The sequence below is a fragment of the Geotrypetes seraphini genome, chromosome 16, assembly GCF_902459505.1.
Source record: "Geotrypetes seraphini chromosome 16, aGeoSer1.1, whole genome shotgun sequence".
NCBI lineage: Eukaryota > Metazoa > Chordata > Amphibia > Gymnophiona > Dermophiidae > Geotrypetes > Geotrypetes seraphini.
The window spans coordinates 45,243,075-45,255,943 of NC_047099.1; the positions used below are offsets into that span (position 1 = coordinate 45,243,075).

General features: G+C 43.9%; 1 protein-coding gene across 5 annotated transcripts in view; it reads right to left on the reverse strand.

Annotated features, from left to right (window-relative positions):
• VAV1 (vav guanine nucleotide exchange factor 1) overlaps nt 1-12,869 on the reverse strand; it is a 141,390-nt gene that overhangs the window by 112,355 nt on the left and 16,166 nt on the right. For all 5 annotated transcript variants that reach the window (XR_004537287.1, XM_033925316.1, XM_033925317.1 and 2 more), the window contains exon 2: nt 11,743-11,859. Coding sequence is in view for 4 of the 5 variants with exons in the window: in XM_033925316.1 (XP_033781207.1) it covers nt 11,743-11,859 (117 nt within the window). In the remaining variant the exon portion in view is untranslated. The remainder of the gene's footprint in view (nt 1-11,742; nt 11,860-12,869) is intronic.

The following is a 12,869-nucleotide window of genomic DNA, read 5'->3' on the forward strand; positions in this document are numbered from 1 at the left end:
CTCAAAGGAAAGCTACATTCCATGAAGAATCCTCAAAGGAAAGCTACATTCCATGCAGAATCCCCAAAGGACAGCAAGTTCCATGTGAAATCCCCAAAGAGTATCAAGTTTCCATGAAGAATCCTCAAAGGAAAGCTACATTCCATGAAGAATCCCCAAAGGAAAGCTACATTCCATGAAGAATCCTCAAAGGAAAGCTACATTCCATGAAGAATCCTCAAAGGAAAGCTACATTCCATGAAGAATCCTCAAAGGAAAGCTACATTCCATGAAGAATCCCCAAAGGAAAGCTACATTCCATGAAGAATCCTCAAAGGACAGCTACATTCCATGAAGAATCCTCAAAGGACAGCTACATTCCATGAAGAATCCTCAAAGGACAGCAAGTTCCATGTGAAATCCCCAAAGAGTATCAAGTTTTCATGCGGAATCCTCAAAGGACAGCTACATTCCATGCAGAATCCCCAAAGGACAGCTACATTCCATGCAGAATCCCCAAAGGACAGCTACATTCCATGCAGAGTCCCCAAAGGACAGCTACATTCCATGCTATAGCATATCTGGTTTTAAGAAAGGTTTGGACAATTTCCTGCAACCAGGTGAACAGCATCTTTCCCTTCCCTTAGCCGCCAGGGTCAGCATCTCCTCTTTCCTATCTTCCCCATCTCATCATCCAGCATACCTCCCTCTTCCCTCATGTCACCAGGCTTTCAATCACTGTCCTACCTCGCCTGGGCCAAAGTTGCAAGTGGATTCAGTGCTTGTTGAGGACCTTTAAACACTCAATAGCTGCTGTATCCTGCTCCACCTCTGACCCTGAAGCTTGACCATCATACCTAAACTGAAGTAACCCTCAGAATAGCAAGGTTTATATCCCCCCGCACAATCTTATGGGTCAACAGTGAAATGCAGAGATGGGTCTGATATTAATACACTTATTGATGGCCCAATTCCCTCAAATGTAGACAGTGACCCAATATAGCCAACATAGTGAGTTTGCAAACATGGACATCAGCATGCCTTTGTAGAAAGAGTAATTCTAGGGTTATCTGGTGTGTTCCCTCAATTGCGTATAGATTCAATAGCTATATTTCTTTAAGGTCTTTTGGATCCCTAATGCAGGCACATTCTCCAAAAGACAGCTATGTTGGGTCATTATCTACATTTGAGGGAATCAGGCCTTCAATAACCATGTAAATATCAGCAGACAGACCACCTCATTATTGCAGACCTGTCTTCTGGCCCTCTGCTCTTGTCTCATACATCTACAATCTCTAGGTATTGGTTGTTGTTTTGTTTCTATTATCAATATTTAAACCCTAAACTAAGAGCATTTTGTTAAATGCCAGCTATAGCATGTAAACTAGTCACTGTATTCAGTGTGGCTCACTTTCAGTATAGTTGGGTAGAACGCTTAGGCTCCACCCACCCCAGCAATCATGTGTAAGGATTTCCAATACATAGGTACTTGTCCATGTAGCACTCTTAAAAAAACACAATAGGGTCTGCTGTTATCCTGATAAGCTGCACTGAATAATCGGGGCCTTAAAAGTTTGCATGCTGGATGAGAGCTCTCATATAATCCGTGTGAAGATGTGGCGGCACTGGAAGGTGAGATAGTACGGTATATGCAGGGGTTTCATTTTGAAAGGTCACATCTGCTTTCTTACAGCTAATTTCACCTGTGGCTGGGGTGGAATTTGCAGCCACTGAGAGTAGAATTAAACAACAAAGCCCTGCTCAGTCCTTCAGACATGCTGCTGTTTCATCTCTCTCTACTGAAACAAAAAGCATTTGTGTGAGGAAGTCGGCAGCTACCGTACCACAGAAGAACAGGATATGAAACCACCATGCTGTCCTTTTCTGACTCATACACAATAAATGGAGTTTTGCATATTCTAGCGCTTATCTGTATTCTGCATTAAGAAATCTACAAATACATACAATGATAAACATAACACGACAAAAGGACAACTAGACAGAGACTGGCTTCCCATTCAACCATGAAACGTACGCCTTACCCTGAGCCATCCCAATATTATGTACTTCAATTAATAAACCAGCTCTGGAGGACCAAGACACTCTGAAGCTTTACCACATTCTGTATGTAACTAGTTAAACCCAAGAGGACTGAAGACACACTGAAGCTTTTACCCTGTGCTTGAGGCTGTCATGATCCAGCATCCTTTTAAACATATGTAGTGCTCTGGGCCACGGTAGAAACTTCTGCCGCGGCTTGGTAAAAGGTGTGTGGGGGGGGGGGGGTATGTTTCCCTTTTTATGAATTAAAATATGGCCGTAAAAATTATTTTTCAGACCCAAAAAGTCGATCACGTTACCCGACTGGCTACCTATTGCCCATCGAATGACATAGTAACATAGTAAATGACAGCAGATAAAGACCTGAATGGTCCATCCAGTCTGCCCACTTTTTCTAACCTTTCAGGTACTTTCCAATCATTTGCCCGCTTCCATAGATGCAACATCAAGACCGCTTCGATCCACCCCAAAATCTCTTCTTGCAGTTCCCTCTATTAGGCAATTATTTCTTGACACCACTCGTAAAACAGTTTTTACAGTGGCAGCCTCAACGTTGTGGAATGCACTTCCATTTGCTCTTAGGCGTGAATCCAACGAGACCTAGACCTTGAACTTATCCCATATATTGCCCTTTTACCTTTTCCTGCCCTTTCCTGTTCATTTTAGCAATGTAACCTCTCTCTCCCTTTTCCCTCTTGTGTGCCTTGTCTACAATTCTGTGCTTTTTAATTTTTAAAGATACATAATGTTGTAAACTGCTTTGGAAATGAAAAGTGGTATAATCAAGCCTTAATAAACTTGAATTGTGGCGTTCCTTTCTATTTTTCCCTTTTTTTTGAGATTGTGAAATGAAATTCTCCTATCTTTTCTGTATCCTGGGGTTCTTACTTTCCCTTTTTTTCAGTCTGAGAGATGAATTTCTCCCATCTTCTCTGAACTGTGAGTTTTCTTTCTGTTCTTTTTGTAGAGTTTGTGAGATGAATTTCCCTTGTGTTCTCTGAATTCTGGCCTCTTTACATTTATAAAACAAGAGGAAGGTATATTCACCCGCCTTCCATGGCTCAGAACCCCATAAGAACAGCCATACTAGGTCAGACTAATGGCCAATCCATGTCACAAATACCCAGCAAAAACTCCAAATAGTAGCAGCATTGCATGTTACCGATCCAGGCAAGAAGTGGCTTCCCCTATGTCTATCTTAATAGAAGACTAAGGACCTTTCTTCCAGGAACTTGTTCAACTCCAAACCTTTCTTTAAACCAGTTACACTATCCGCTCTTACCACAACCTCCAGAGCTTAACTATTCCCGGAAAGAAAAAATATTTCCTCCTATTTTTTTTTAAAGTATTTCCCTATAACTTCATCGAGTGTCCCCTAGTCTTGGTAATTTTTGATGAAGTAAAATATTTGATTTACTTGTTCTTTACACCACAGGATTTTGTAGACTTCAATCATATCTCCCCTCAGCCGTCTCTTTTCCAAGCTGAAGAGTCCTAACTTCTTTAGTCTTTCCTCATACGAAATTTCAAACCGTTCTTCAGATATGTTAAAGGGAAACAGCCAACTAGGGAGAAGGTTGGACCACTGGACAAAGGAGACAGGAAGGGAACAGTGAAGGAGGAGAAAGAAGTCGCGGAAAGACTTAATATGTTCTTTTCGTCTGTATTTACAAACGAAGACACAACCAACATACTGGAACCTGAGCAATTCTTCAATGGAAATCAAGCAGAAAAATTAACATCCAAGGAAGTGAGCCTTGATGATGTACACTTAAAACTGACAAATCCCCGGGTACGGACAGAATCCATCCAAGGGTTTTGAAGGAATTAAAGGAGGAGATAGCGGAACTACTGCAGCAAATTTGCAACCTATCCCTGAAAACAGGCATGATCCCGGAGGATTGGAAGATAGCCAACGTCATGCCCATCTTTAAAAAGGGATCAAGAGGTGACCCAGGAAACTACAGACCGGTGAGTCTGACCTCGGTTCCGGGGAAAATGGCAGAAGCACTGATAAAAGAAAACATCGATGAACATTTGGAAAGAAATGAACTTCTGATAACAAGCCAACATGGTTTCTGCAGGGGGAGATCGTGCCTAACTAACTTATTGCACTTCTTCGAAGGAATTAACAAACGGATGGACAGAGGAGACCCCATAGACATCATATACCTTGATTTCCAAAAAGCCTTTGACAAGGTGCCTCACGAGAGTCTACTCCAGAAACTGAAGAACCATGGGGTGGACGGAGACGTACATAGATGGATCAGAAACTGGTTGGCGGGTAGGAAACAGAGGGTAGGGATGAAGGACCACTACTCGGACTGGATGAGGGTCACGAGTGGTGTTCCGCAGGACTCGGTGCTCGGGCTGCTGCTATTTAATATATTCATAAATGATCTAGAAACAGGGACGAAGTGTGAGATAATAAAATTTGCGGACAATACAAAACTATTTAGTTGAGCTGGGACTAAAGGTTCTACGGTTCTGGGTTTCAAGCGCAAGTTGGATGCACACCTTCTTGCAAATCATATTGAGGGATACGGTAATTTCAGGTCTCCATAAAGGAGTACCAAAATGGGCCGCCGCGTGTGCGGATCGCTGGACTAGATAGACCTCGGTCTGATCCGGTGAAGGCATTTCTTATGTTCTTATGAATGCGAAGAATTGCAAAGGGACTTGAACAAACTAGGGGAATGGGCGGCGAGATGGCAGATGAAGTTCAACGTTGAGAAATGTAAAGTATTGCATGTGGGAAGCAGAAACCCGAGGTATCGTATAGTTATACGATGGGAGGGATGTTATTGAATGAGAGTACCCAAGAAAGGGACTTGGGGGTAATGGTGGACATGACAATGAAGCCGACGGCACAGTGCGCAGCGGCCGCTAAGAAAGCAAATAGAATGCTAGGTATAATCAAGAAGGGTATTACAGCCAGAACAAAAGAAGTTATCCTGCCATTGTATCGGGCAATGGTGCACCCGCATTTGGAGTACTGCGTCCAATATTGGTCGCCATACTTTAAGAAGGATATGGTGTTAGTCGAGAGGGTTCAGAGGAGAGCGACACGTCTGATAAAAGGTATGGAAAACCTGTCATATGCTGAGAGATTGGAGAAGCTGGGTCTCTTTTCCCTGGAGAAGAGGAGACTTAGAGGGGATATGATAGAGACTTACAAGATCATGAAGGGCATAGAGAGAGTAGAGAGGGACAGATTCTTCAAACTTTCGAATAATAAAAGAACAAGAGGGCATTCTGAAAAGCTGAAAGGGGACAGATTTAAAACGAATGCTAGGAAGTTTTTCTTTACCCAACGTGTGGTGGACACCTGGAATGCGCTTCCAGAGGGCGTAATAGGGCAGAGTACAGTACTGGGGTTTAAGAAAGGATTGGACAATTTCCTGCTGGAAAAGGGGATAGAAGGGTATAAATAGAGGATTACTGCACAGGTCCTGAATCTGTTGGGCCGCCGCGTGAGTGGACTGCTGGGCATGATGGACCTCAGGTCTGAGCCAGCAGAGGCATTGCTTATGTTCTTATGAGAGGAGTTCCATCCCCTTTGGATAATTTATAGGGGGTGAATAGGACTTGTCTACTGCTTTTTTTGTGGTTACACATTCAAAGCAGTGTACATATATAAAGGTACTTATTTTGTACCTTGGTTGCTCTTTTTTTGAACCTTTTCTAATTTGGCTCTATGTTTTTGGGGATACAGTGACAGACCTGAACACAAAACTCAAGGTTAGGTTGTACCATGGAGCAATAGAGAAGTATTGTAACATTCTTGGTCTTATTTACCATCCCTTTTCTAATAATTCCGAACATCTTGTTTGCTTTTATGGTCATCATATATCTAGAGTTATATTTATTAAAATTTGATACACAGCCAAAGCTTATGAAGCTCTCAGCAGTTTACAATACACTTCTCCCTCAGTATTCGCGGTTTCTGCACTCGCAATTTCGATTATTCGGTTTTTAGCTTGCTGGCTCTTTCCCCCAAATTACATCATTCATGAGTGCAGGGGAAGTGCGAGGCAGAGAAAGAGTGCAAGGGGAAGGGCTGGAATAATCAAGCGTGCAGGGACTGAGCGCTGAACCGGGGGACAGGAAACAGGCGGGGAGCCTTCCACTTACCTGGTTCTCATGGGAAGAGCTGGACGCTGTGACAGCAGCTGCTGCTCTCCTAAAAGCCAGGCATGGTGCGAGCGGGCGGAGCAGACCCGGAGCTCGATGCTGCAGCCTCGTTGTCCATCTCCGTTTACCAGAAATGAAAGGGGGGAGGGAGCTGAGCCAGAGCTCAAGCTAGGAGCGCGCGCCACCTCCTGAAAGGATGGGTGGGCGAGACCAAGCCTGGCGTGCAAGCATGGAGCTTGGAAGGGGAGGCAAAGTGTGTGGGCTCTGGAGCAGGACCAAGCCCGTGCTTGGTCCTGCTCCAGAGCCCTGGACTTTTGGGCAAGGATGGTCATTGGGGAAGTCTGACCCTGGCTCTGCAGAGGTTCCCTCCCAGTGTACACAAGGAAGATGTTTTGGAAGTTATTTGTGGTTTCAACATATTCCCGAAGGTTTTTAATAGAAAACCACAAATAATTTATGGGTCTATTCATCCCCAATCACCGCGGATACGGAAGGAGAAGTGTAAAAGCATAAAATAAATAGAAAGGGAACTCCATAAAAATATAGGACAGACCTAAGAACAAACACACACAAAAAACAACTGATGTATATGAAGGAGGCGTTGGATGTCAACGGATTTGATGTTTTTGAGTTATGCCCTTACCAAATGCTAATTGGAAAAAGCAATATATACAAATTTTCATCTGAAAGCTTTCTTTCCCCGATCTTCCCAGCATGTCTTATCTTGCAGAGGTCATCTTGCTAAGCGATCAGCTCAGTTCTGAATAAAAAGACCAGCAATAACTAATTGCTCTCATATTCTAAGTTAACTTGATTTTTATCAAGAAAAGAGATGAAGCCAAACTCACGGCCTCTTTTACAAAGCCGTGCGGCAACAGCCCCGAAGCCCTTTAAATCTCTATGGGTTTCAGGGCCGTTAGCGCAGTGCAGCCACTAGCGTGGCTTTGTAAAAGAGGCTGTTACTATAACCAGGAGATTGTTTGCTCTCCTGTTCCAGACCTCAGATATTTTAAAGCTGAATTTACAAGTCTAGTAGTAAATTTTGTTGAAAGTTAGCCATATAAAATTCAAGCCACTATCTCATCTATGTAGCCTTCTGCAGGCGTTCAGTGACTCTGCTGAAAATCCAAGAATGAGATATAATTGTTTTAATTTTAGGGTTACCATATGGTTTCAGAAAAAGGTGGATGAATTGAGACATCAGAGTTTTACTTCCATTGCTTTCTCTATCTGTCCTCCTTACTTCCATTGAAAGTAAAACCCGGATGTCTCAATCCATCCTCCTTTTTCTGGAGCCATATGGTAACCCTATTTAATTTAAGCTGAAAAAGATTTAAAGAATGGGGTTCATTTTCAAAACACATGGGCACCTTGAAATAGACAAATAAAGGTTCATCTACCACAAACCTCCAAATCATGATTTTGGAACAACAGAATTTGAATATTCTACAAGGGGGAGTGTGTGGGCATGTTTTGAGAGGGTCCAAATTAGGACATTCAACAGCAGTAATTGAATGGGAAGATATGTCTCAGTCTGAAAGAGATGTTTTTATTTAGACTTGATTGAATAGCTGACTGCTGAAGGATCAAAGCTAGACCCCCTCGTGAATCCCCCAGTGGTTTAAAACATATGCCCTTCCCTCTCCCCTGAAAATCTAACTAGCTTGGTATGTCCCAAGGATTGGGTTGAAACCCCGGCTGCCCATCTGAACTTAAGCAGAATTCTCTCCTCAGTCGCTTCTCCAAAGCCCATCTCTCTAGAGTTTAAAAACACATGAGAAAGCCTTAATTTTGAGCTTTGGAGTAGAGAGTTGGGTGGGGACAGAAATCAAATCTGTCTCCACAAGTAATCTCTTCTATCCCTGCCCATCTCCATAAACTTCAGAAGTAGTTATTTCATTTAACCCTTTATTTGGCATTGTTGCTCAGAAAAAACATGTGTTTCTAAGGCTCTTATGGGAGATCTGCATCTCCAAATGCCTGTTACTTGGCACTGTTGCTCTCGTTCAACCTCAAGTTATATAAAGCAACCGGTTTTACTATTTGCCAATTAAAGGGTTAATTATGCTACTGAATTAAAGGCTCTGGTAGAGACCCATTTACAAATTTGCAAAGACACTTTATTAATTTGGAAATATTAATTGGGAAGAATACATACTTTGAAAACGGCTCTCTGCCAGAGCCTCTAATGTAAATACTTCAACTGATGAGGACCCTCAAGCTATGTCAGCTAAGGACTTTCTCTGAAGATGGCCGGGGGTCCCTTTTGCCAAGCTTGGCAGGCAGCAGCAGCAGCATCCCTGAGTCACAGATGCTAGCACCTCAGTGGCTCAATGATGCTGCTATGCTTGGTGGAGGGGCGTTCTGGCTGTCTTTGCAGGAAGTCCTCAACTGGCAGTGCTTGGGGATCCCCACCAGCCAAAGCAAAAATCAGCAAGTATGTCAACACTGAAGAAATAAAAGCAGAAATGCATTTCCTATTCTGTTTAACACAATGCAAAGACATTTGCTATATACATTTCCCAAAGCTAACATATTTCAGTCAAGAAATTCCTTTTTTTATTGGGGGTGGGGGGAGGGGTTACCTTTGTTGTCTGGAGATTTATTTTTCCATCAAGTTTGTCCCAGTTTTCTCTTTTTTTCTGCTTTCCTGTCTTCTGCAAATTCTTCTTCAAGCAGTTGCTGTCTATTGGTTTCTCCTACCATGGCCCAGCATTTCTCTCTTCACTCCCTCACCTCCCTTCTCTATCCTGGATCATTCTCCCTTTTTCCCCTCCCCACTCATGCACAGCATTTCTTCTTCTCTCCTCTACCATTTACAACATGTTTCTCTCACTATCTACCATCTCTTTCACTCATTCCCTCCCTTGCTGCAAAGATAGAGGGGAAGGAGAGGAGGGATCCAGGGTGCATCTCTCCCACATCCAACATTTCACCCTTTCTCATCCCCTGGACCATGTGCAGCATCTTTCATCTCTGCCCACCAGCCCCATGCCCAACATTTCTCTTTTTATCACCTCTCTCCAGCACCATGCCACATCTGTCCCTCCACTACCATATCCAGAATTTCTCCCTCTCATCTTTCTCTTCCCCATTCCTCTCCCTCTCTATGCCCAACAATTATTTTTCTTCCATTCCCTGTATGCACCATCTCTCTTTCCCTCTCACTCACACACCCATGCCCAACATTTCTCCCTTTCTATTCCCTCCCTCACCTCAGCATCTCTTTCCCTCCCTCCCATGTCCCAAGTTTGTGCCCCCTTCCTCTCTCCATTCTCTCTCCCATGTTCATGCCCCCTTCCTTCCTTATGTGTCCAAACACGCTCCCTCCCTTTTGTATCCCAAGTTTGTGCTCCCCTCCCTCCTTCCAGGCATTGTCCCAAGTTTAATTTTTATTTAATTTTTATTTTTTATTTTTTAATAAGGTAATTTTGTATTCACTTCTATTACTTTGTATTTATGTTCATCGCTTTGAAAATATGACAAAGCGATTAATCAAAAATTTAATAAACTTGAAACTTGAAACTTTGTGTCCCTCCCATGTCCCAATGCACACCCTCCTTTATCCCAAGTTCATGCCCCCTCCTTTCCTTGGCCCAACATGAGCGCACTTGCTCCCTCCTTTCTGTAGCCCAACTATTTCTGTACCCTCCTCCCATGAGACAGTACTAGGGCCGTCCAGGTTGGCCGCCTCCTTCCTGGCTTTCCAGCCACACTTACTTCTTGGCAGGACAGCAGGCCAGTTCCTGCATGTGGCTGACCTAGAAGCCTTCCCTCTGATGTCAGCTCTGACATTGGGAGGGAAAACTACCTGGTCAGCTATAGGTGGCGTACTATGAGCTCTACACGCTGTTTTGTGGAGGTGTCAAGTGTGGTTGAGGTAACATTTGAGCCCCTCGAGGTGCCTCCATCCCTGCAGGATCCCAGCGACCTGAGGGGGGGCTGTCCCTGCAGCACCATGGGGGAATACATGGGGATTCCCATTAGAGAATGACACAGTGGTTGTTACCCTCAAGTAGCCATGGGTAATCCGCCGAAATGGAGGAGAGAAAGGAAGTGGTCACGGCAAGTACAGGGAGAAGACCATTCACCGCCCTGTGGAGCGGTGAATGGCCTTGTCTCCACAGTGAAGGGAGGGAACGCGTGCGGTCACCGATCGCGCTCCCTCCCTCCATTCTGATAGCTGCCGCCCGATCGCTGCTGCCACAGAAGCATCTCCCTCCCTCCATCCTGATTGCTGCCACCGCCTAAGCCCAATTGCTACCCAAGCATCTCCCTCCCTCCCTCCATCCTGATAGCCGCCGCCGCCTGAGCCCAATCGTATCTCCCTCCCTTCCTTACCTTCGGCAGGGAATTTCTCTAAATGTGCTTCTTTACCAGCAGCTGGAGTACTGAAATCACGTGTGGCTTCTGTAAAGGTCATCTCTGATGCAACTGGAAATTGCATCAGAGACGACCTTTACAGAAGCCACACGCGATTTCAACTCTCCGGCTGCTGGTAGGAAACATATTTAGAAATTGCCTGCAGCGAAGTTAAGGGGCAGGGAGGGAGAAAGGTGGAGTGGAGAAAAACAGACACTGAAGGGACCTTGGGAAGGTGTCTTGGATGAAGTGGGGAGAAGACGCTGGGAAATGGGGAAGAGAGAGTGGGGAGAAGACGCTGGGAAATGGGGAAGAGAGAGTAGGTAGAAGATGCTGGGAAATGGGGAAGAGAGAGTTGGGAGAAGACTCTGGGAAATGGGGAAGAGAGAGTGGAGAGAAGACGCTGGGAAATGGGGAAGAGAGAGTGGGGAGAAGACGCTGAAGGGAAATGGGGATGACAGAGTGGGGAGAAGACGCTGGAAGGGAAGAAGACAGAGATGCCAGACTATGGGGGAGTGGAGGGAAGAAGATGGGTGCCAGACCAATTGGGGAAGGGGTGAAGGGAGAGGCACAGTAACAGCAAATGGAAGGCACAGAGAGAAGACAGACAGTGGATGGAAGGAATTGAATGAGAAGATGAGGAAAACAGATAACAAAGGTAGAAAAAAAATTTCTATTTATTTATTTATTTTTTTGCTTTAGGATAAAATAGTATATTAGTTGTGTTGATAAAAATGTATAAACAAAGCCCTGCCAGCTGAACATCTCTTTCTCCAGTTCAGCAGCCAGAACTTTGATTTATAAGGAAGGAATAAGCTAAATATTGCAGTACTGAGGCTTGTATGGATGCTGCGGAGACGGGGTGGTGAATGGGATGGCAGTGACGGTGACGGGGCGGTGAAGGTCGGGAAGGTGGGCCGGGGCCGGGGACATATTTTTTCCCCGTGTCATTCTCTAATTCCCATCATCCCTGTGCAGCTCTCTACTTTGGACTGTGGCTCCCCTGTACTTATGTCCAGTACTGTAAAATCAGGGACTGATTGTGTAAATGCATTTAGCAACACATTGTGATACTACTTTGGGTTTTAAAGTGTTTCTTTGTAAACTGACTTCTTGCCAAATCCATGTGTGTCCACAGAAGTGTGTTTTAACACAAATGTTGTAGCCCTGCTTCTGCAATAGGATCACTCATTAAGAAGTTCTAACCTTTCCAAAATCTCGCACTTCAAAGAGATCAAATGCTTCAAACAGTTCATTCTTCCTCAGGCCAAACTTCTCAGAACAGGTGGAAAGAAACGTCCGGATATTCTTTAAACACAGAAACTGAAAAGAAAGGCAGAGGGAACAGAAATGATTTATAGCGACTTCCATTGGACACACAAGCTCACGATGTCCATTTGCAACCAAACATCAGGATAAAATGAAAAAGGGAAGGGTTTAGTCCCTTCTGCTGGTCTTACACCCAGATCTACAATTTCTTTCTAGATCACTCTCATATCAGATTTGCACAAGAAACTAAGAGGTCACTACTGATAAGGATAGGTGATAGCAGGTCAAGTAATTTCAGCAGCTTAAACTAGGCAGCTAGATTTGCAATATACGGTAGTAATAATTTCAACACAGACTGGAAAATACGGCCAATGTGCTCTCCATCCACCCTCCTTCTCTCTGCCCCTTCACTATATGGCAGAGCGAGTTTGTCAAATTCTGACCATATGGCTCTTGTAAAACCTTATTACTTTCTTAGAAAAGTTGTTTTGATACAGGAGGATCCCCAAACGACAGCTGGTAGAGATTTAACTATCTGCTAGGGCCACCCTCCTGGTTACCTTTGCCTATCAAGGGGATAAATCTGTAGTGTTGAATCCCTATTTTAAGAAGAAATCCATGCACTTCTGTGAGAAGACCATTCAAGTTTTTCCAGATGTAGCTAGGAAAACTCAACTAAGAATCAAGGATGAGATGGAGGAGCAACTTTTTCTTTACGTTTCCCTTGAAAATGTTATGCTGCATTTCAGGGAATAAAATATATTTTCTTTGACTGTTCTCCTCTGGAATATTGCTAAAGGAACTGGAACAAAACAGAAAGGACCTATGTTCCAAAAATGCTGGTGAGTCCAAAAACAAAAAGATGGAGCAAAAAGTCTGGATGACACAGGAACCATAAGGCAATGAGAATTATTAGCATAAAAATTCAAATATAATCACAAAAATATAAAATGTGTTAAGAAGTCCATATACTGTAATGCTAATTGCTCATGCAGGAAGCGAAAGGGGTCTTAATGTAGAGTAGTGACGCTCCAAACATTGATGGTCACAGCCTTATATGAAGC